Source organism: Salmo trutta, chromosome 3, assembly GCF_901001165.1.
Source record: "Salmo trutta chromosome 3, fSalTru1.1, whole genome shotgun sequence".
Taxonomy (NCBI): domain Eukaryota; kingdom Metazoa; phylum Chordata; class Actinopteri; order Salmoniformes; family Salmonidae; genus Salmo; species Salmo trutta.
The window spans coordinates 72,273,965-72,297,796 of record NC_042959.1 but is presented as its reverse complement, the minus strand read 5'-3'; the positions used below and the strand labels follow the sequence as shown (position 1 = coordinate 72,297,796).

Genomic DNA, 23,832 nt, shown 5'->3' with positions numbered 1-23,832 from the left:
CCCACCCCCTCTCTCTCTCCCTACCTTTTACAACATATCTCTTTCTCCCACCCCCTCTCTCTCTCCCTACCTTTTACAACATATCTCTTTCTCCCACCCCCCCTCTCTCCCTTCCTTTTACAACATATCTCTTTCTCCCACCCCCTCTCTCTCTCCCTACCTTTTACAACATATCTCTTTCTCCCACCCCTCTCTCTCTCCCTACCTTTTACAACATATCTCTTTCTCCCACCCCCCCTCTCCCTACCTTTTACAACATATCTCTTTCTCCCACCCCTCTCTCTCTCCCTACCTTTTACAACATATCTCTTTCTCCCACCCCTCTCTCTCTCCCTACCTTTTACAACATATCTCTTTCTCCCAACCCCTCTCTCTCTCCCTACCTTTTACAACATATCTCTCCCACCCTCTCTCTCTCTCTCTCCCTACCTTTTACAACATATCTCTTTCTCCCACCCACCCTCTCTCTCCCCCTACCTTTTACAACATATCTCTTTCTCCCACCCTCCCTTCCTTCCTTCCTTCTTTCCTTCCTTCCTCCCTCTCCCTCCCTCTCTCTGATCAGATGATGTGTAAGACCCAGAGGCAGCAACAGGAGGCACTGTGGGAGTTGGTCCACACTGAGCTCACCTACATCAACAAGCTCACTGTTGTCACTGATGTAAGACAAGACAGACAGACAGACAGACACCCTGCTCTCATTACTCTCATTACTCTCATTACTGAAAACGTATCAATGTCTTTCAGTGATGTGTCCATAACAACCACTGGCTATTCATAATAGAAATATGATAATAGTAACTGTTATCTGTATAGCATCTTTTATTGCAATGTCATTTTTCAATGCCCGTGTTTGTTTGTGTCATTGTGTTTCTCAGTTGGTGATGGCAGCTCTTACCAACCTGCACCAGCATGGATTCCTTTTAGAGGTCAGTCTATATGAGCTGGGTTCTCATTCACAGGGTTTTCTGAAGGGAACATTTTCTCTAGAACTCCCTCTCTGGTCTTTGGGCCTATCTGTGTTTCCCGGCTGACCACTCAAATAGATGTGTTGCAAAGAATGTACCTTTGAGCTGGATCGTGCATGATCTGACTGGGTTCAGGTGTGTGTGTTTTCATGAATGACTTTGACCTTTGGTTGAATTTAAAACCAGTATACAGTTCAAGGGGAGGCCCTTGGGCCTAGTTGAAACCGACTGCTGTAGTACAACATACTGTACATACAGTACATACTGCTGAGCTGACATACTAACACACTGAGAACATCTGCTCTATCTGACACAGAACACACCAGGGCAGATGGAACATTCAGCTCAATAACAGAATGTTAGATCATTCCGCTGAGAATGTGGAAAGTATCTGAGAATGTGGGGGAGTGAGTTCTGCAGAGTTCTACAGCTAGACACTGCAGCACTGTCAAACTATTACCCTCTTCATCTTTTTTTATTACAAAAGGTCTACAACTATCATATATTTTTGGGGACTTTAGACAACCACAAACTTCAACACATAATGACAAGAGGTGTGGGGTAGATTGTAGGTTCAAAATCAAGAAAGCAGTATCATCACCCTCTTTTTCCTGTCCCTCTCTTCTTCAGGTGACACCTGAGAGCCTCTTCTCCAACCTTCCCTCCATCCTCAGCGCCCACCGGCTCTTCTGGCAGGAAGTGATGTATCCCATGTTACAGGAAGTCCGCAGGACGGGGAAGCCTTTTGACCCCATGGGGTTAGAGGCAGGATGCCTGCAGGTACAGTACTGACTGTCAATCAGATTTAGTATCAGGGTCACATATGGGATGAAAAGTATAAGGGTCAAACGGAGGTGAAAGGAAGGAATGGAAACACGGGTCATGAGTTTAAAACATGTTTGTTTACAGCAATCTTTGTCTAATCCCATCCCCACCCTCTGTCTGCAGTTCCCTGAGCGATTCTCCACCTATCTGCACTACTGTTGGAAGGAGGAGAGCACAGTGGAGTTTACGAGCAAACTGACAGACACCAACCTGCACTTCCACACCTACTTAATGGTGAGTTAAACACACAAACACACAAATACACAAACACACAAACACACAAACACACAAATACACAAAAACATATTTTTTATATTTTATTTCAATCCACAAATCATAATTCATACAAACATCTCAAGGATATTTGGACACCTAGGGAAACAGATAGCACCTTCTTCTTCACACAGCAAGGCTGCCCATGACTGCTGACACAGAGCAGTACCTCGCTATCAACTTCGTCTTATGTACTTTATCAACTTCGTCTTATGTACTTCGTCTTATGTAGGCCTGCTGTCTGAAGTCCAGGTACTGTCAGCCTGTGAACAAGGCAGAGACTTCCCAATATCACCGTAGCAAGCATGCACTGTTACGAGGCTGTTCAGGAGTGACACGAGGGGCTGGTATTTAAGCAGCTTGTCAGAAAAGGACTGCTCCATGTAGTAGTCCAATGAGCAGCCCACCTCCAGAATCAGCCCCTCCCTCTGGCCTCCCCCACACCAACAATATCTGTCTTATTCAGCAGACAAGAAAACACATGATCATCAACATCAAACCAGGCTTCTCTGACAAGAGAATGTTTGTGTATGTGTTCGATTGGTGACTCCACCTGTCTCACCTCCGTGGCCACCAGGTCAACAAGGCGGTCATGTCTAGGTCATGTCTCAGTATGAACAGAAACCATTAACAACATGTGCAACAGACTCCTTTACGTTTACCTCAGGGTGGAAAACACAGAAGGGATCATGGTTTGCATGGTACCAGAGAGCTAGGTTGTATTTTGTTGGTAGAACTCGCCTTAACAGTAAAGGTGAGAATGTCCTTGCCAATAGACAGAAACAAACCCACACACACCACTTCATACACAAGCCCACTTCTTGTTTACATGTTGCATGCACACCCTTTCACTCTCACCCTAAAGTCACTCTGCGTCACACACATGCTTCTCCAAACTACCCTTTATTACGGTAACAATGTCTGGAACAACAGTGTACTGAGTCATAGCATCCGCAGAACTTCTTCTGTTATTGATCATGTTCTAGTGGTTTTGATGAACACCATATCCAGGCCTTCTGTTATTGGTAATATCCTGAAGGCCGAACACTTGTTACACCAACGCCCTGACCTAATGACTCTGAGAGCATAGCCTGCACATTGTCTTCTTAAAGATTAGAACGTGTCTTTGGCTGTTTTTTGCTGTCTACGCACTTTTACAGATTGTTCAAAGAATCTCCATTAGGAGTTTTTCAAGCCTTTGAATTTGTCCAGTACCATGTAACAATATTTTTTCGTACACAGTAACAACCCTGTATTTACATTAGTTATACCAAGGCCATAACTTTGGGTATGAGGTCTAAAGACTCTATTAGAAGACACTAAATAATGTTTTTCTCCGTGTCCATAGTGGGTGGAGACACACCCCCAGTGTGAGCGGATGCGTCTGGGAGATATGCAGGCCAAACCCATCCAGAGGATCACCAAGTACCCCCTGCTGCTGAAGGCTGTCCTCAAGACCACCCAGGCTCCCCACACACAGCACACACTCAGGGGCATGGTGAGTGAAGAGCTAGCCTTTTAAATCAATGCCTTTTAATTCAGTTTGCCAGGCCTGAGGCTGTTCATGTTCATTAGAAAAGGAAGTTACGCGTTCCAGCGCCATTTTCTTACTAGCTAATCGCTAATTGCCTCTACTAGTAATAGATGAAAAGGCAAATTAAGGAAATCTCTCTGTCCCACACACTCTATCCCTCTCTCTGTTTCTCTCTGTTTCTCTCTGTTTCTCTCTCTCTCTCTCTCTCTCTCACTATCTCTTTTCTTTATATATCTCTCTCTCTCTCCCTCTCCCCCCTCTGTCTCTCCTCCAGTTGGCCTGTGTTAATGGCTTTCTGCACAGCATCAATGACTTCTTGAGGCTTAAGGATGATGAGCTGGCCCTCTCGCTTTCCGCCCAGAAGATAGAGGGATATGATGTGATGGAGGGGATGAATGAGGAAATCGAAAAGGTGAAAGAGAGAAGAAAAAGCTAGGAACAGAGTACAGGATAGGAAACACCAACCTTAAAAAACGATATAGATACTGTAATGTGTGACGCAGACAGTGAGTAGTCAATGTTGATGTCATCCACAGCATGTCAGAGAGTTCTGCAGTTTTGATTTAACGTGCCCTGTCAGAGGGGTGGGTCCTGGGGTCATACGCAAGCTGCTATTGGAGGAGACTCTGAAGATCAGAGGAAGGAAGGATCACAAGGTAGGTTGAGTGACAGAATCTCACTCTGTTCCAGTGAAACATTGACTTCCACGTAGAGGATTCTTCCTAATATTATCATCTCATTAGCACGGACTTTGATGATAACTACTTTGAGAAAAAATGTACTTACTACGACTGTGATATGTGGTTGTCTCACCTAGCTATCTTAAGATGAATGCACTAACTGTAAGTAGCTCTGGATAAGAGCATCTGCTAAATGACCAACATGTAAAATGTAGATGTCATGTTTCTGTGGGTTTGTTGCGACTGTTGTGTGGTGAAGCTGGAGGTGACAGCCCTGCTCTTCTCTGACGTGCTGCTGGTGACCAAGGTCCAGAAGAAGGCAGAGAGACTGAAGGTAGTTCGCCCCCCACTGGCCCTGGATAGAACACGCTGTAACACACTCAAAGATGGCTGTGAGTACAGTCATTGACCATACAGTACATATCCTAGAATTGGAAAGATGAAACGTTGCTCTGTCTCTTGCTACAGAGACCATTTGTAGAGTTTTAAATGACAGTTCTCTCTTTATCTCTCCCTCGCTCTCTCCCTTTCTTCCTTCCCCCTCTCTCCATCTCCCAGGTTCATTTGTGGTGGTGGAGGTGAGTGTTCTGGGTTGCGCGACGAATGTCTACACCTTCTCCACTTCCAGCCCAGAGAGCTGCTCTACATGGGTCTTCAACATCCACGAGGCACAGGTAAACAGACAGAAAAATACTGACTAAAGTGGTAATGACATGATTTATTGTAGTTACCTTTTGGTCTCTTTGGTATTAAATCAATGAATGAATGATTAGATGTACAATGTACATAATGTGTAACATACAGTGAAATTGATGCTCTCTTCTTATCCCTCTTTCTTTCTTCCATTTATTGACAGGAAACACTGCAGGGCCTGAGAGAGACAGAGGCCAGCAGACGACTGCAGACCAAACAAAGAGACCTACAGCTACAGGAACAAGCCACACCCCCTACAGAGCCCAAGATGACCATTGAGGAATCAGTAGATCAGCCTCCTGACCAATCAGAAGCAGAGATCACTTCCTCTTTGGAGGTGAAACCTGTTGAGGAACTCCTCATCCAATCAGTGAATGGAACATTGGTGTCCATAGCAACGGAGGCGGAACAACAAACTCAGAAACCAGTGGACTATAAAGATGCAATGTTGCCAGGACAACCACGCAAGCTCAGTGACATTCATAACCAATCAGTCTTCCAACCTCTACCCAAACCCAACGGGCCACACAACCTGTTGCTAGGCGGATATCCTGACATAGACTACGACATAGACTACCACCAACACCAATCCAGCACTTTACCACTTTCTCCATGCAGGGAAAACAATCGAAAAGTTTCTATCCCCAATTTTCAAATGGAATCCCAAGGATTGCTCTCACAGGGAGGACGAGCCACATCCACACGGAGGAATTCTGCCCCCCAGTCAGTGGAGCAACAAGCCATGAGAAACTTGTGGCTCACCCAATCAGGAGAGGAGGAGGCTTTAGCGGAATCATTGAGGTTTTCTCGGAAGTTGAATTCACCACGGTTACGCAGGAGAAGACCAATAAACACTGAGCAGACTGCTGCCCCTCAGATGTCACAAAGTGGGTCTGACAGCTCTGGGATGGCTCAGTCTGCGCCACGCACAAACTCTTCCTCCAACTCTGACTCAGACTGCAAACAGAAACTCAGAGGTTCCTACCAACACAACTCAGGTTCCTCCGGACAGAGCTCTGACTCTCACCTGGTGCTCAAGCTGGGGTCCTTGAAGATGAACAGAGGGGTGTTCTGGGACATGCCTGCAGAGAAAGAGTTCTCCCCAGAGCCCCACGCTTTCTCTGATCCAGAGCTGCCCAAAGACATTCCTAAAGAAAAAGAAAACACCCCAAAAAGGCCCAAGTTGAAGACTCAGAGGAGCGCGTCCATACCAGATATCATCCTCCAAGAAGGATATAGTTCTCTTCTGACCTCAGCCAAGCCCTCCAACGCGCGAATAGCCCACTCTCCCCCTCCTGGGTTGGATCCATACTTGCACCCCTCCCCTCTGGAGAGCATTTTGAACCGGGCCAAGGAGAGAAGAAAGGACAGAGGGAGAAGAGAAGGAAAGGGAAAATCTCCAACCTTCAGAACATGGGCTCTTCCTCCTTCTCCGTCTTTCTCCACCACTCCGTCCCAGTCGCCCAGTGAAGGGGATAGAGAGACTGAGTGGGAAGAGGTGGAGCTGGTCAGACGGCTGGTCCCCAGTGTCAATCAGGGATGGATAGAGGAGAGGGTGGACGGAGATGAGGAGGAGGAGAAGAAAAGCAGGTGAGTTTCACATCAAAACTCATTTGGAAATAAAAGACAAGAACGTCTTCAAAGTATGCATGATCAGTTTGAAGATTCATCTATTGAAATGACTCAGTCAGATAGGTGTGGGTGGCTGATGGCCACTATGGAACAGTTTCATTCTGGGTTATTTTATCACTCTACCTACTGGGCTGATTACCATGTAGTGTAGGATCACTCTATGTTCAAATCCTTATTCTTGCAAGTTGCATTTACTGTCATAACCATGACATGCCACCCATAAACATGTTTCATGTCATGACAACCATGTCATCATAACCAATCTAGCCTGATCACCAGATTGGTGTCCACTTTAGCCAACTACTTTGTTAATGTCATGCCAAACATTCCAGTGAACAACATGGAAGTAGACTAAAGCAGAAACAAATCTTGTGACTAAGCTATTTGCAATCCAACAAGTTTATCTCCATTGTAAAAGCTTTTTTCCCGTCTCTCTTCTAGCCCCGCCTTCCCTGATAGCGCCAGGATTGATTGGCCAGGCTGGTGCTTTGAAGCCGATGAGGTCCTGGATCAGCTGACCCCAGAGGACAGTGGCGTTGGGGTTGATGAGGAGTGGTGGGAAGCGGCTGAGGTGGGGCTCAGCCAAACTTTGACCTTGAGAGACTTCCAGCGAATCGGCATGCATGAGGACGGGACGATTAGCCAGGTGTAGCTCTGCATAGGCTACTGGGAGCCCTACATTCTCCAAGACTCTATCTGCACTTTATGTGGAATTATATGTAATTTGAGATTTTCACTGTGCTGGAGTAGACATATAACAACAATGTGATACTTTTCCACAGCAAGATGTTGATTGAGTGAGCTGATTGCCACCAAATGTTTGATTTCAGTTTGTTGCATGGAATGTTTGTGAGTGATTTTGAGTTTGTGATTATGAGTCTGAGTGAACAGCAGAATAATTTTCTTCAACCTGCATAATGTTGTTAGAGCTACAGATGTAGGATCTTCATTTGGTCACTCTTTTGTTGCTGAGGTTTTTCCTGCATCGCAGGAAATGCAGATGAGCTTTGTGATTTACATAAATGTACTGAAAACCCACACTAACACACAGTTATATTAACAGTATTGCACTTTTCATGTAGCCTACTTTTGGCCAGCTCAAGCAACATTATGGACTAAATGTTCAAATCCTGTTGCTGCAGCATTATTAAGATCCTACATCTGTAGACGTCTATACTGTCTTATACAAGTGTACTTTTTGATGTGGTGTCAGTTAACTGAAATGCTGTGTATACATAGAATGACATGTTTCATTGAACTTAATTTCAGTTGTTGATTTATAGGAGTAACTGCATATTTGGTATTGTGACCCATTTGGGAGATTCATACTGATATATTGTAATAAAGAGACATATTTAAACCAATGAAGTGTTTAGATCATTTTATTCTCAGTGATTCAATATATTACAAAAATCTAATAGGTGGTTAAGGTGCTGGTAGTGAAAAATAAGGCATACATATACAAAATCAATCACATTTCAAATAAAAGAACAATCACATTTTTTTGGTGAAAGTAGAAAAGAAACTGCTACAATTGTCTGCTCTGAATTAATATGTACAAATACCACGTAATCTCCCAACTGATCATAGACATGTCAAATGATTTCAAATGTCATATTGCAGAGTCTCCTCTATTTGGAGATCTCATCTTCTTTCACTCTGTTCCTCTCTCTGTCCTCTCTCTCATTAGCAATGGTGTGAACAATGTTCTCCAGGGCAGGGTACAGCAGGATCAGTTTGCGCTGTAGAGGAGATTAAATAAGTATTACACAAACCTTTAAAAACGTATTTTCCATGTCAACATGGATTTAAGGAAAACACACACAGCTGTAGTTGAACGTACCCTCCGATAGTTCCTGTACATCTGCACCAAGACCAACAGCAGCACCAAGAGGAAGAAACCCAGGCCGGCTACCATGGCAACATTACTGGAAGAACCTGTCTCATTATCTCCCATCAGACCACCTGATCAACCAAGACAGAACAAGGATCCATTTTAGCTTACATTTGAGTAATTTAGCAGACACTCTTATCAAGAGCAACTTACAGGAGCAGTAGATCAGCCTCCTGACCAATCAGAAGCAGAGATAACTTCCTCTTTGGAGGTGAAACCTGTTGAGGAACTCCTCATCCAATAAGTGAATGGGACATTGGTGTCCATAGAAATGGAGGAGGAACAACAAACTCAGAAACCAGTGGACTATAAAGATGCAATGTTGCCAGGACAACCACGCAAGCTCAGTGACATTCATAAGAAATCATTCGCAGGGGGGAATGAAAAAGAGGCAAGGAGGTTGCAGGGTCATAGATGGTTTATGATGTCAGAGGCAAGGGTGAGAGAGGTCGGACACATCAACCAATGGGAGGAGGGGATTGAGTCCAAGGGGATTAAAGAACGAAGGGTGACCTGGACCTATTCCAGACAGTCTAACTCTCTACCCCGAGTGGCAACAGAAACCTTTCAACCTCTACCCAAACCCAACGGCCCACACAACCTGTTGCTAGGCGGATATCCTGACATAGACTACGACATAGACTACCCACGACACCAATCCAGCACGTTCACACTTTCTCCATGCAGGGAAAACAATCAAAGTTTCTATCACTATTAGTGAAATGGAATCCCAAGGATTTCTCTCACAGGGAGGACGAGCCACATCCACACGGAGGAATTCTGCCCCCCAGTCAGTGGAGCAACAAGCCATGAGAAACTTGTGGCTCACCCAATCAGGAGAGGAGGAGGCTTTAGCAGAATCATGGAGGTTTTCTTGGAAGTTGAATTCACCACGGTTACGCAGGAGAAGACCAATAAACACTGAGCAGACTGCTGCCCCTCAGATGTCACAAAGTGGGTCTGACAGCTCTGGGATGGCTCAGTCTGTGCCACGCACAAACTCTTCCTCCAACTCTGACTCAGACTGCAAACAGAAACTCAGAGGTTCCTACCAACACAACTCAGGTTCCTCCGGACAGAGCTCTGACTCTCACCTGGTGCTCAAGCTGGGGTCCTTGAAGATGAACAGAGGGGTGTTCTGGGACATGCCTGCAGAGAAAGAGTTCTCCCCAGAGCCCCACACTTTCTCTGATCCAGAGCTGCCTAAAGACATCCCTGAAGAAAAAGACAACACCCCAAAAAGGCCTAAGTTGAAGACTCAGAGGAGCGCGTCCATACCAGATATCATCCTCCAAGAAGGATATAGTTCTCTTCTGACCTCAGCCAAGCCCTCCAACGCGCGAATAGCCCACTCTCCCCCTCCTGGGTTGGATCCATACTTGCACCCCTCCCCTCTGGAGAGCATTTTGAACCGGGCCAAGGAGAGAAGAAAGGACGGAGGGAGAAGAGAAGGAAAGGGAAAATCTCCAACCTTCAGAACATGGGCTCTTCCTCCTTCTCCGTCTTTCTCCACCACTCCGTCCCAGTCGCCCAGTGAAGGGGATAGAGAGACTGAGTGGGAAGAGGTGGAGCTGGTCAGACGGCTGGCCCCCAGTGTCAATCAGGGATGGATAGAGGAGAGGGTGGACGGAGATGAGGAGGAGGAGAAGAAGAGCAGGTGAGTTTTACATCAAAACTCAGTTGGAAATAAAAGACAAGAACGTCTTCAAAGTATGCATGATCAGTTTGAAGATTCATCTATTGAAATGACTCAGTCAGATAGGTGTGGGTGGCTGATGGCCACTATGGAACAGTTTCATTCTGGGTTATTTTATCACTCTACCTACTGGGCTGATTACCATGTAGTGTAGGATCACTCTATTTTCAAATCGTTATTCTTGTAAGTTGCATTTACTGTCATAACCATGACATGGTTAAAAGCTTTTTTCCTGTCTCTCTTCTAGCCCCCGCCTTCCTGATAGCGCCAGCGTTGATTGGCCAGGCTGGTGCTTTGAAGCCATGAGGTCCTGGATCAGCTGACCCCAGAGGACAGTGGCGTTGGGGTTGATGAGGAGTGGTGGGAAGCGGCTGAGGTGGGGCTCAGCCAAACTTTGACCTTGAGAGACTTCGGCACGCATGAGGACGGGACGATTAGCCAGGTGTAGCTCTGCATAGGCTACTGGGAGCCCTTCATTCTCCAAGACTCTATCTGCACTTTATGTGGAATTATATGTAATTTGAGATTTTCACTGTGCCGGAGTAGACATATATCAACAATGTGATACTTTTCCACAGCAAGATGTTGATTGAGTGAGCTGATTGCCACCAAATGTTTGATTTCAGTTTGTTGCATGGAATGTTTGTGAGTGATTTTGAGTTTGTGATTATGAGTCTGAGTGAACAGCAGAATAATTTTCTTCATCCTGCATAATGTTGTTAGAGCTACAGATGTAGGATCTTCATTTGGTCACTCTTTTGTTGCTGAGGTTTTTCCTGCATCGCAGGAAATGCAGATGAGCTTTGTGATTTACATAAATGTACTGAAAACCCACACTAACACAGTTATATTAACAGTATTGCACTTTTCATGTAGCCTACTTTTGGCCAGCTCAAGCAACATTATGGACTAAATGTTCAAATCCTGTTGCTGCAGCATTATTAAGATCCTACATCTGTAGACGTCTATACTGTCTTATACAAGTGTACTTTTTCATGTGGTGTCAGTTAACTGAAATGCTGTGTATACATAGAATGACATGTTTCATTGAACTTAATTTGAGTTGTTGATTTATAGGAGTAACTGCATATTCGGTATTGTGAACCATTTGGGAGATTCATACTGATATATTGTAATAAAAAGACATATTTAAACCAATTAAGTGTTTAGATCATTTTATTCTCAGTGATTCAATATATTACAAAGTCTAATAGGTGGTTAAGGTGCTGGTAGTGAAAAATAAGGCATACATATACAAAATCAATCACATTTCAAATAAAAGAACAATCACATTTTTTTGGTGAAAGTAGAAAAGAAACTGCTACAATTGTCTGCTCTGAATTAATATGTACAAATACCACGTAATCTCCCAACTGATCATAGACATGTCAAATGATTTCAAATGTCATATTGCAGAGTCTCCTCTATTTGGAGATCTCATCTTCTTTCACTCTGTTCCTCTCTCTGTCCTCTCTCTCATTAGCAATGGTGTGAACAATGTTCTCCAGGGCAGGGTACAGCAGGATCAGTTTGCGCTGTAGAGGAGATTAAATAAGTATTACACGAACCTTTTAAAAACGTATTTTCCATGTCAACATGGATTTAAGGAAAACACACACAGCTGTAGTTGAACGTACCCTCCGATAGTTCCTGTACATCTGCACCAAGACCAACAGCAGCACCAAGAGGAAGAAACCCAGGCCGGCTACCATGGCAACATTACTGGAAGAACCTGTCTCATTATCTCCCATCAGACCACCTGATCAACCAAGACAGAACAAGGATCCATTTTAGCTTACATTTGAGTAATTTAGCAGACGCTCTTATCAAGAGCAACTTACAGGAGCAATTAGAGTTGAGTGCCTTTCTCAAAGGAACATCGACATATTTTAACCTAGTCGGCTTGGGGATTCGAACAGGTGACCTTTCGGTTACTGGCACACTTCTCTTAACTGCTAGGCTACCTTCCACCCCTATGTCTAGTTATGACACATTTTTTACATTTTGCTGATATTTGTTGCATTTGAATTGTGTCTGCATCTACCTAGATCCATGCAAATAGACAGTAAATCAAAGTAGGCAAATAGGACTTACTCATCAGATGTAGGTGGTATGTCACGCTCCCCAGAGCTCCTTCTTTCCCGTGGAATCGACAAGCCCATTCGCCAGAGTTCCTGTCTGTCACTCTGTTGATCCCCAGGACCCTCCCTTTCTGGACGGAGCTCTCTGATTGGGTGCCATTCAGGTCATAGGTCACTCGGACCCACTCGTATTCAGTGACCTCGCTGGCATCGCTGAGGTGACAGGTCAGTGAGACTGGGGCCTTCTGGGTAGACGGTGAGCTGCTGAGCACTGAGTAGAGAGAACACACAGGATCATCATTAGCATTGTGATTGCTAATTCTAAAGCACCATTTGCCCATCTCATCTCAAACATTTACCTTAAATGTTTGCCATTTTGCAGAACGGAGCAACTCACATTAGGCATTCAAATGAGGAGACTGCTACAATATCATACCATCATCCATTTTCTATGCCTGGCTCACCTTGGGCAGTCACCAGCTGCATCTCCCTGGTTACCCGGCGCCCCTCCACTGTCCCTGAGCACCTGTACCTGCCCCCGTCCCCCTGCCCCACTTGCCCCACACCCAAGACCTGTCCCAGGGGAGGGAGGGATAGCAGGGAGGACAGGTTGAAGGAGGGAGGGAGTGGGAGAGCAGAGCCAGAGGTGTCCAGTCTCTCCCAGGCTGTGTCTGATGGGGTGAGTCCAGTGGAGAACACACAGGGGAGGTGACAGCAGACCCCACCTCAGCATACACCTTGGCACTTGCACTGGAGGGGTTAACGATACCTGAGCGAGAGAGAGACGGGGGAAGACGATGGATAGGAGAGAAGGGAGAAAGACATAGGAAACTTAATATTACCGTCTCAATATATCAGCTGCATTTGAATGTTTTATTCCTTTCAAACATGACATCACCGTGTCTGAGCCCTCACCTCTCACTGTCAGGGCCGTGGTGGCCTTCCCTTGTTTCCTCCCTTTATGCATTACACAGCTCCAGTTACCCATCATGCCTGCAGATGCTTTGCTCTCCAAAACACTCGCCTGGTTCTTTGAAAGGACATAATCTGCACTATCAGGGTAAACTCGCTTCTCATTGAGCATCCAGCTCACTGTCGCCTCCTGTGGCCATGGAGTGACACTGCAAGTGATGGTTATTTTGTTGCCCTCCACTGGAGCAGGTGGGGAGATGGATACTGTGAAAGACATGGGTAAGTAAGAGCAATGAGATGTTAATCATATTCACAGGTTTATGATATGTGTGGCTGTATGATAAACAGCAGATAAATATAGTTATACCTTGTTATTACAGCATCTAAATATCACTTTAAAATGACTGCAAATATCACTTTAAAATGACTGTAAATATCACTGAAAGTTCATTTAATAGTCCACACAGTATTTCATATAAGTTACTGTTATTTTAGCTCCTTACCTTTGATGACCCTGAGGAGGATCCTCTTAGAGAGGATTTTCTCGCCATCCTGCACCGTGCAGGTGTAATTTCCGCTGTCCTCCTCCCTCACTTCCTTTATGTACAGGCTGTAGTCACCAGCTCCAACCTCTGAATGGGAGCATCGAAAACGCTGGGCAGCTCCTATTCCCCAGTGCTCCAGTCCACTCTTTCCCTTTCTCCATACCGTCCTGAGAGAAAGATGAAGAGATGTTAAGTTTGAAACATGACACTTGTATTGTACAGACATACAGATCAATGGCAATGCATTGCTATGCTCTCCTATAGAACACTTTCAATACAGAAAAATGTATTAAGAGATCAAGAGAAAGAAAGACCAGGATAGAGAAAGATGAAAAGGGAATCTTTGAGGATATTGGAGTCACAGAGGTAGACAGAGACAGAGAGGATGAGAGAGATGGATAGGGAGAAGGAGAGCATGAAACACATGGACCGAGAGAAAGGCAGTCGTACCCCTTAAGGTCCTTGCTCCAGAGGACGACGCTGCAGAGGGTGGAGGGAGGGGCGACACACGCAGGGTAACACTACCTGGGACCCTGCCTCTGCGAACATCTCAGTATACTCAGATAGACACTGACACCGACCCCCTGATCAACACACATACTGTATGAATACACACATACCCAATCCTCCATCCATAAGCACACATCAAAGCATGTTATAACATTTCTTTATATCAGTTTAAATTGAAACACATTTTAATTTAAAAAACAATGACTACAGACCATCTGTAAGATCTCACCTGTCACTAACAGTGATGTTCCCAGAGGAGGAGAATCTGCCACATGGTCTCATTCTCTTTTTTCCTTCTTCTGAAGTTTGATCAACAGATTGTTGTTGCAAACCTAGCTTAGTATTTTCTCTCTGTGTCCCTCTTTGATCTCTCTGCTGTTGTGTGTGTTTCTGTCAATTGGGGCTGGGTATATAAAGGCCTGTAGGTGTGAGTTGTGGGAAGAGGGAGGTGTCAAAGCAGGTAGTCCCTCTCCTGGTCATGTGACATGAGCAACGAGGCGGTCTTTGATGCGGTTTGTGTCAGTCTCACTGACGCAACATGGAAACTGTCAGCCACACAAACAGGGAATCCTACATGCTCCCTCCCACGGATTCTCTTTCTCCCCCCCCTCTCTCTCTCTCCCTTCTCTTTCTCTCCCCCCCCACCTCTCTCTCTCTCTCTCCCTTCTCTTTCTCTCTCCCCTTCTCTTTCTCTCTCCCCCCCACCTCTCTCTCTCTCCCCCACCTCTCTCTCTCTCCCCTTCTCTTTCTCTCTCCCCCCCACCTCTCTCTCTCCCCTTCTCTTTCTCTCTCTCCCCCCACCTCTCTCTCTCTCCTTCTCTTTCTCTCTCCCCCCACCTCTCTCTCTTTCGCTCTCCCCCCCCACCTCTCTCTCTCTCTCCCCTTCTCTTTCTCTCTCCCCTCTCTCTCTCTCTCCCCCCCACCTCTCTCTCTCTCCCCCCCCCCCCTCTCTCTCTCCCCTTCTCTTTCTCTCTCCCCCACCTCTCTCTCTCTCCCCTTCTCTTTCTCTCTCTCCCCCCAACTCTCTCTCTCCCCTTCTCTTTCTCTCTCCCCCACCTCTCTCTCTCCTCCCCTTCTCTTTCTCTCTCCCCCCCACCTCTCTCTCCTCCCCTTCTCTTTCTCTCTCCCCCCCACCTCCTCTCTCTCTCCCCCCCCCCTCTCTCTCCTCCCCTTCTCTTTCTCTCTCCCCCCCACCTCTCTCTCTCTCCCCCCCCCTCTCTCTCTCCCCTTCTCTTTCTCTCCTCTCCCCCACCTCTCTCTCCCCTCCCTTCTCTTTCTCTCTCCCCCCCCCCTCTCTCTCTCCCCTTCTCTTTCTCTCTCCCCCCCACCTCTCTCTCTCTCTCCCCCCCCTCTCTCTCCCCTTCTCTTTCTCTCTCCCCCCCCCCCTCTCTCTCTCCCCTTCTCTTTCTCTCTCTCCTCCCCCCCACCTCTCTCTCTCCCCCCCCACCTCTCTCTCTCTCCCCCCCCCCCTCTCTCTCTCCCCTTCTCTTTCTCTCCTCTCTCTCCCCCCACCTCTCTCTCTCTCTCTCCCCCCTTCTCTTTCTCTCTCCCTCCCCCCTTCTTTCTCTCTCCCTCCCCCTTCTTTCTCTCTCTCCCCTTCTCTTTCTCTCTCCCTCCCCCCTTCTTTCTCTCTCCCTCCCCCTTCTTTCTCTCTCTCCCTCTCCCCTTTCTTTCTCTCTCCCTCCCCCTCTCTTTTTTCTCTCTCTTTCTCCCCTCTCTCCCTTCCCCCCAACTTCTCTCTTTTCCCTCCCCTCTCTCTCTCTGCTCAAGTTCTGCAAAGTTGAATTTGATCTGTTACTCTACCTTTAATTACCTTACAGGTACAGAGTGGTATAAAAAACATTGTATTACAAAACATAAATTTACATTTAAGTCATTTAGCAGACGATAAATCATATCATCAGAAACATACAGTACTGTAATACACAGTATTTATATATCCATTGACAGAGTGACCCGTTCATTTTAACCCTGCATTTAGTGTATCTATTGTATTTCTACTCAGTGGAACTTACAGGAAGCTCAGGGTTGCCGAAAGTGTGCACAATCTAACCACTGTATCCTTCCACATTGATCAACATGCAGTTCTCACTGCTGTATGTTACCAGCTCACCAGCATACATGGGAGGACAGGGCCGGTTCCAGTAATGCAAGTCATTGAATGGTGGTTGGCTTTGTTTTGATGGAGAATACATGATGATGATGATGATAGTGACTTACATCTCCCTTTACGTCCATTTCTTTCTCGCTCTCTGCATCAGTCATACAGGGCTATTCTGAAGCTTATTTTAGTTTATAGTATCAGGTTCCCATCATACCAACTATACTGCTCTATAGTTTCAGACAGACCGACAGACAGATAGATGTTAGACAGACAGATAGATGTGAGACAGACAGACAGATGTTAGACGGACGGACGGACAGATAGATGAAAAAAAGTTGTTTGTGTTCTTGTAGCAGCCATATTTTCCCCTGGTTCAGACAGCAGTGAATCTCTCTGTGCTGGATACATCTTTGTATCTCATCTATCAACCCCCTCCCCCACTACTCTCTTCAAAACCTCAAAACATTTCCATGTAAACCTGTTGAAATCACAGGCTGTGTGTTTTTGGCCCACATTTGGTGGCTCAGTGAGTACATTGGGACCACAACCCCCACCCCCTCCTTCTCTATCTTTCTTGCTGGCTTTCGGGGTCTGTGAATCAGATTCGTGAGGTGGTCTTTCCTCCTGCTGATCTTTAAACGTACATACTGTATTTAAATACACAGTTAGGCAGTGATGAGGGAAAGTCTTAAACAGACAGATGCCCCTCACATGGAAACAATAGATGACAATGATAATGAAAAAAAACCTACAGTATGCAAATCAACATGAAGTCGGAAAATATTTCAACTAGATATCTTCAGTAGAAATGTTTCAACAGGATAACTCATTTGTTCCTGTCCCTCTCTCATCACATCACTCAATCTCGACCTCAATCCAGCACACTAATGTTACAAAACTATAGGAATTGTTCAAATCACTCTTAATTGTGCATAGCATTTTGTTGAATTTGTATTTGAATTACAATTTTGTGTTTGGTCGATTTAAACTGGGCTCATATAGGCATACTTCAAATAAAACCAATCAAACTTTGAGCTGTGAAATATTTCAATACACTTCACTTCAGTGGACAGTGCACCACTGAATGAAATTGAAATGAACGAATGAAATTTGATTTCCATGTCAAAATGTCAGTTGGAAAACCATTAATTGACACATAAACAAACATTACAATAATTCACTGTGATAATTCACATATAATTCTTTGTCCGTTGTTCTCTGCAGTGCGCATTGCATAAAGAGTAAAAAAAAACCAACATCATAGTAAATAAGGTAATCCAAACAATAATTATATCCCTACAGCAATTACAAATATACATACATACATACATACACAAACAAATAAATACAGAAAAATGAAAAAATGAATTTGAACCCAGTCTGGCCATATCAGCCTACTGATATGGCCAGACTTTTACTGGCAGCTGAGAGGAGGCGGATGAGCGATGAGATAAACTAGATTCTGTCTGCTAAAAGGATGTACAGAGCCTTCAGAGAGTATCACACCCCTTGATTTATTCCACATTTTGTTGTGTTACAAAGTTGGATTAAAATATATTTTATTGTCCTCTTTTTTTACACTGATGTCAAAGTGGAAGGAAAATTCTAACATTTATAAAAATAAATATGAAAAATAAAACACTCATACAGTATATCTTGATTAGATAAGTAACCCCCTGAGTCAATACATGTTAGAATCACCTTTGGCAGAGATTACAGCTGTGAGTCTTTCTGGGTAAGTCTCTAGGAGCTTTCCACAGCTGGATTGTGCAACATTTGCCATTATTCTTTTCAAACTTCTTCAAACTCTGTCAAATTGTTTGTTGATCATTGAATATGTTTACATGAACACAAATAATTCGATATTAAACTGATTATGGCAGTAGGCCGAGTATGGCTATAGTCATGTAAACACTTTAACCAATCAATCAAATGTATTCATAAAGCCCTTTTTACACCAGCAGACGTCACAAAGTGCAATACAGAAACGCAGCCACCGGACACCAGATAAGACAGGATAATTATACCAGATATAAAAGACTCACCCTAGGCCCCGGAACATAGATTATTGCAGCATAGATACTGGAGGCTGAGGCAGGGAGGGGGTCGGGGGACACTGTTTACAGTGCATTAAAAAAGTATTCAGACCCCTTGACTTTTTTCAAATTTTGTAAATGTTTTAAACAAACTATTATATTAATCTGACTGTCCATGCAACTGTACTCATTGCTAGACAACCATTTTCAGGTCTTGCCATAGATTTTCAAGCAGATTTAAGTCAAATCTGTAACCTGGTCACTCAGGAACATTCACTGTCTTCTTGGTAAGTAACTCCAGTGTAGATTTGGCCTTGTGTTTTAGGTTATTGTCCTGCTGAAAGGTGAATTCATCTCCCAGAGTCTGGTGGAAAGCAGACTGAACCAGATTTTCCTCTAAGATTTTGCCTGTGCTTAGCTCCATTCCATTTCTTTTTTATACTAAAACTCCCCATTCATTAACAATCACATACCCATAACATGATGCAGCCACCACTATGCTTGAAAATATGGAGAGTGGTACTCAGTAGTGTGTTGTGTTGGATTTGCTCCAAACATAATACTTTGTATTCAGGACAACAAGTTAATTGCTTTGCCACATTTATTTTGCAGTATTACTTTGGTGCCTTGTTGCAAACAGGATGCATGTTTTGGAATATTTTTGTTCTGTACAGGTTTCCTTCTTTTCACTCTGTCAGTTAGGTTAGTATTGCGGAGCAACTACAATGATGTTAATCATCCTCAGTTTTCTCCTGTCACAGCCATTAAACTCTGTAACTGTTTTAAAGTCACCATTGACTTCATGGTGAAATCCCTGAGCTGTTTCCTTCCTCTCCAGCAACTGAGTAGGAAGGACGTCTGTATCTTTTTAGTGACTGGGTGTATTGATACACCATTCAAAGTGTAATAAAGAACTTCACCATGCTCAAAGGGATATTCAATGTCTGCTTCTTTTTTTTTTTAATTCAGGCTGTAACACAACAAATTGTGGAAAAAATGTAAGGGTGTGAATACTGTATATGACATTTAAAGCACTGTATATGACATTTGTCACGTCCTGACCAGTATAAGGGTTATTTGTTATTGTAGTTTGGTCAGGATGTGGCAGAGGGTATTTGTTTTATGTGGTTCGGGGTGGTGGTTTATTTAGTAGGGCGTTTTGATTTATTATTTCCGGGTTTTTGGGTAATGTTCTATGTTTGTATTTCTGTGGTCTCTGGTCTTTTGTATTTCTATGTCTGGTTTATTGGGGTTCGACTCTCAATTGGAGGCAGGTGTTTTCTCGTTGCCTCTGATTGGGAGTCCTATATATGGGTATGTGTTTGGTTTAGTGTTTGTGGGAGATTGTTTCTTGTTTTGCGTGTGTGAGCCTGACAAGACTGTTTTGTTGTTCATGAGTTCTTTGTTTTGTTATTTTGGTGTTCTCTTTATTTAAAAATAAATAACAAGATGAGCATCCACATTCCTGCTGCGTTTTGGTCCTCTATTCCGATGACAACCGTTACAACATTTTTCTCTCTGTTCAGCAGATTTTTAATCCAGACGTTGAACCTGAAGGTCTACAGTTATCTACAGTACACTCAGTGGTGGAAAAAGTAGCCAATTTTCATACTTGAGTAAAAGTATAGATTTCTTAATAGAAAGTTACTCAAGTAAAAGTGAAAGACAGACAGTAAAATACTACTACTTGAGTAAAAGTATAAAAGTATTTGGTTTTAAATATACTTAAGTATCAACGTAAAAGTTTAAAATCATTTAAAATTCCTTATCAAAACAAAATGTATTTGTCACATGCACCGAATAAAACCGGTGCAGACCTTACTGTGAAATGCTTACTTACAAACCCTTAACCAAGAATGCAGTTAAATAGAGTTAAGAAAATAATTACTAAATAAACTAAAGTAACACGATAAAATACCAATAACGAGGCTACAGTGTATATATATATATATATATATATATATATATATATATAGGGGGTACAGGTACCTAGTCAATGTGCTGGGGAACAGGTTAGTCGAGGTAATTGAGGAAATATGTACATGAACAGAAGGGGTAAAAGGGCAAAGCAGACAGATCAATTTTCTTGTTTTAAATGTATGGATAGCCAGGGGCACACTCAGACATTATTTACAAAAGATGCATTTGTGTTTAATAAGTCCGCCAGAGACAGTAGGGATGACCACGTGTTCTATTGATAAGTGCACGAATTTCACCATATTCCTGTCCTGCTAAGCGTTCCAAATGTAACGAGTACTTTTGGTTGTCAGGGAAAATGTATGGAGTAAAAATTACAATATTTTCTTTAGGAATGTAGTGGAGTAAAAGTTGTCAAAAATAAAAATAGTAAAGTACAGATACCCAAAAGAACAACTTAGGTAGTACTTTAAGTATTTTTACTTAAGTACTTTACACCACTGAGTACACTGTGTGTGCAGAGAATAATTCCGAAAAGCCAGTTATGTGGAACAATGATACACCGGGCTGTAAAGTCTCAATAAATGCAGCTATTCTTCTCTCAAACTGTTTAGTTTGAATGTTTTGGTTTTTAAATGTTTGGGTTTTTAAATGCATTTATTTTATTCAATTTCTTACCTATCCACAATAATTCATATCACAAGTTATTATTGACAGGCTATCTCCTCTGCTATATTACATGAGACATTCTTTATATAAACATTCCAAAATGGCCTTTCCTATACATTGCACTTGTGCAAATGCTTTGTAAACCCGACCCGTAAATTTACCAAAATCATGCGGCATCCTGCAATATTATCATAACATCTGGGCGTGCATGAGTATCAGAAGTCAATATAGTTGTAGGGCCATCAATGGAATGTTGTTATATTTTTTGTAATATGTGTTTTTCATTTTTATTTTCCGCTGAAGGACACTGACGTCAAAGCAGAACTGAAAATCAGACCGAATTAATTTCTGCTGCGCTTGCTTCTTTGAAACAGACGCCCATTATTCCATTCAGCTGTTTTTGTTATAGTAAGACTGAAACCAACACAGCGTGTGAATGTGTCTTCATAGTGTTTATGCGTATGTGGTGGGTGAAAATGTATGAAGTCAATGTATCCACCTAGTGGATAAAATGTAGTCTACAGTAGTTCAGTTTGTAGACCTAAAAAAAATGAGAGCCCTATGAACAGATAATTGTTGATGCGGATGTTTAGGAGTTGTACGTTAAATGCGCGTTGCATCTTGGGAATAGTAGTAAAATGGAGGTGACCGTTTGTCATGCATGACTTTATACATGTCGAAGCTTTAAAACGTGAATTTCGATTGTCTTTGATTTTATTATCATATTAGATTGACGAATACAAGGTCATAAAGATGTGCAGCGCTTCGGGTAAACACGGTATTGCCTGTTTGCTACGCTAGCTTAGCTAGGTCAACTTGTAGGCAAAGAGGAACAGTTTTATTCTAGCTTACGTTACCTCTTGTTTCTGCAAATATTGTACAAAATATTACATTAGTAGCTAGGTAATGTTACTAGGCTGCAGCAATATGTTGGTCGTGTAGCTGTGTGTGCTGTACTGTACCACTTCTTATTTAGTTAGCTAACGTTAGCTATTTTACCTTTCCAGAATGATTGACGACCTCTGTGTATTTCAGGTGAGCTATGTCTCTGTTGAGAGGGTTGATGAACGCTTGCCACTCCACACAACCAGACAGATAAGCACTGGTAGGTACATTGCGATTCAGATGAAATGTTTCGTAGCTGCGGCATGTAGCCTAGTTGTTAGAGCGTTGGGCGAGTAGGCGAAAGGTTGCTAGATCGAATCCCCGAGCTGACAAGGTAAAAATCTGTCGTTCTGCCGCTGAACAAGGCAGTTAACCCACTGTTCCTAGGCTGTCATTGTAAATAAAAATGTGTTCTTAACTGACTTAGTTAAATGAAATACAAATTTCATAATGATAGGCCTATTTTGCGTGCTCACACTTTTCCAACCAGGGCCCTGTGAATTTGATACGTAATGTGTATACTATAAATAGGTGTCATACAATCGTTGTTTATACTGTAGTATTACAGTCATTATTATAATTATTGTCAATTAAAGTCTATTGGTACTGAATGTAGCCCAGCTAATGAGATCAAAATGTGTGTGCTGTCCAGTCCGTATGAATGCCATTCCTGAGCTGAAGTAGGTGGACTGAGAAGAGGAGCATGTTTGGGGTTTATGACAACATAGGAATTTTAGGTAACTGGGAAGGTATAAGTTTCAAATCATAGCTCATTTGACCTGATGTCAAGACATTGAGTTAACGCATAACTTTCATATCTTTATGAAAGTGCTGCCCAGTCTCTTGGGACTCAAACCATTTCAGCAACATGACACTGTCCTCTGGACTAACTTAAAATCTACTCTTGGTTACCAGGCAGATATGAAAATGGACACATGCTGAAAATGTCACTTTTTCCCCCTGCTAAAAATGTCATGTAAGGCTTCTGCCATATTGCCAGTTGATACAAAATGGTACAGTGCTGTCTTTTTTGGGGGTTAACCAAAACACACACACACTGCTATAACAGGCCTTACATCTCTAACGTGTTGTCTGTAGGTGACTTCAAAGCCCACCCTAAGGACCTGATTGTCTGGGTGAAGGGTTTCCGTGGCAACGAGCTGCAGCGTCTGATGAGGAAGAAGAGGATGGTAGGAGACAGGATGATGACACAGGACAAACACGACATGGAGAAGAGGATCTGCTTCCTCTATGGACACTTCAACCGCTTTGGGAAACATCGCTGATCTGATCTGGGACTGAGCGGTCTGGCTAACAATGCTAAACTACTACTGTACTAACAACCTGCCCACTGGACCACATTCAGACTCTAAAGAGAGAAATGTGCACTAATCAGTTATGCCACTTAGATTTATATCAGCCTAAATTAACACGCAAAACTGTAAAATACATGTTTTCAACCATTATGAACTCCTAGAAGTGGAAATATATACAAATGTGTGATGCTCTATGGTCTGTAAATATCACATTGGGGACTAATGTAAGTATTGTTGTGGGTATGATAATAAACAGAAGCTTGTCATTACATTTGAGTGATTTTATTGTAAGGCCGCATTAGTATTTGACCTAAAGGTAGCTAGTCATTTTGACCTAAATTGTTGATCCATGTGAATGTGCCAATAGCAGTTATTTATAAAGTTATATATTCAATAATCAATCAGTTGACCAGATATTAATTTGACTAAGCATTCTCCATATTAACTTGCCCCACGGCCTGGCTAGCACGTTTTCAACGCAACCAATGGGGCTATATTGCTCCATACCGCAGCTCACTGCTATGCAGTAATGTTCGCACTGCCTCCAATCTCGCTTTGTATTCATGGACTAAAGAGGAATAACCGAGTTGTGGTCATGATGAAACTGGAATAAATCAAACATTGGGCCAGATGGCTATTATAATATGGAGAGAGTAGTCTAT

At 43.3% G+C, this 23,832-nt stretch overlaps 2 protein-coding genes, 2 long non-coding RNA genes and 1 pseudogene across 8 annotated transcripts in view; 2 read left to right on the top strand and 3 right to left on the bottom strand.

Moving 5' to 3' along the window:
• LOC115187742 (uncharacterized) overlaps positions 1 to 10,897 on the top strand; it is a 21,319-nt gene extending 10,422 nt beyond the window's left edge. The window contains exons 5-16 of one of the 2 annotated variants that reach the window (XM_029746771.1): positions 566 to 661; positions 879 to 929; positions 1,599 to 1,748; positions 1,917 to 2,027; positions 3,415 to 3,564; positions 3,875 to 4,012; positions 4,137 to 4,256; positions 4,540 to 4,672; positions 4,839 to 4,954; positions 5,137 to 6,563; positions 7,047 to 7,233; positions 10,620 to 10,897. In XM_029746771.1, coding sequence (XP_029602631.1) covers positions 566 to 661; positions 879 to 929; positions 1,599 to 1,748; positions 1,917 to 2,027; positions 3,415 to 3,564; positions 3,875 to 4,012; positions 4,137 to 4,256; positions 4,540 to 4,672; positions 4,839 to 4,954; positions 5,137 to 6,563; positions 7,047 to 7,233; positions 10,620 to 10,643 — 2,703 coding nt within the window. In that variant the 3' untranslated portion in view covers positions 10,644 to 10,897. Of the gene's footprint in view, positions 1 to 565; positions 662 to 878; positions 930 to 1,598; positions 1,749 to 1,916; positions 2,028 to 3,414; positions 3,565 to 3,874; positions 4,013 to 4,136; positions 4,257 to 4,539; positions 4,673 to 4,838; positions 4,955 to 5,136; positions 6,564 to 7,046; positions 7,970 to 10,619 lie in introns of those variants that run through there. The other variant, XM_029746763.1, reaches the window with a different exon arrangement.
• On the bottom strand, positions 7,972 to 8,604 carry LOC115188267 (uncharacterized). Its single transcript, XR_003876372.1, has 2 exons — positions 8,449 to 8,604; positions 7,972 to 8,347 (listed from the first exon to the last, which is right to left on the bottom strand). It is a non-coding gene; the product is annotated as an uncharacterized LOC115188267 (long non-coding RNA).
• A 456-nt stretch (positions 10,898 to 11,353) lies between the features above and the next one.
• On the bottom strand, positions 11,354 to 14,517 carry LOC115187921 (lymphocyte activation gene 3 protein-like; annotated as a pseudogene).
• Positions 14,518 to 14,540: 23 nt separating this feature from the next.
• On the bottom strand, positions 14,541 to 22,052 carry LOC115188289 (uncharacterized). The gene is made up of 2 exons (XR_003876374.1): positions 21,969 to 22,052; positions 14,541 to 14,662 (listed from the first exon to the last, which is right to left on the bottom strand). It is a non-coding gene; the product is annotated as an uncharacterized LOC115188289 (long non-coding RNA).
• LOC115188242 (39S ribosomal protein L51, mitochondrial-like) lies at positions 21,391 to 23,439 on the top strand. Of its 4 annotated transcripts, none has more exons than XM_029747097.1 (3): positions 21,391 to 21,435; positions 22,005 to 22,074; positions 22,953 to 23,439. In XM_029747097.1, the coding sequence occupies exons 1-3, from the start codon at positions 21,406 to 21,408 to the stop codon at positions 23,138 to 23,140; spliced, it is 288 nt and encodes a 95-aa protein (XP_029602957.1). In that variant the 5' UTR covers positions 21,391 to 21,405; the 3' UTR covers positions 23,141 to 23,439. The 4 variants fall into 4 exon arrangements, 2 of the variants coding, with proteins under 2 accessions (XP_029602957.1, XP_029602961.1); XM_029747101.1 differs by lacking the exon at positions 21,391 to 21,435 and adding an exon at positions 21,524 to 21,613; XR_003876369.1 differs by lacking the exon at positions 21,391 to 21,435 and adding an exon at positions 21,602 to 21,738.
• Positions 23,440 to 23,832: the final 393 nt, after the last annotated feature.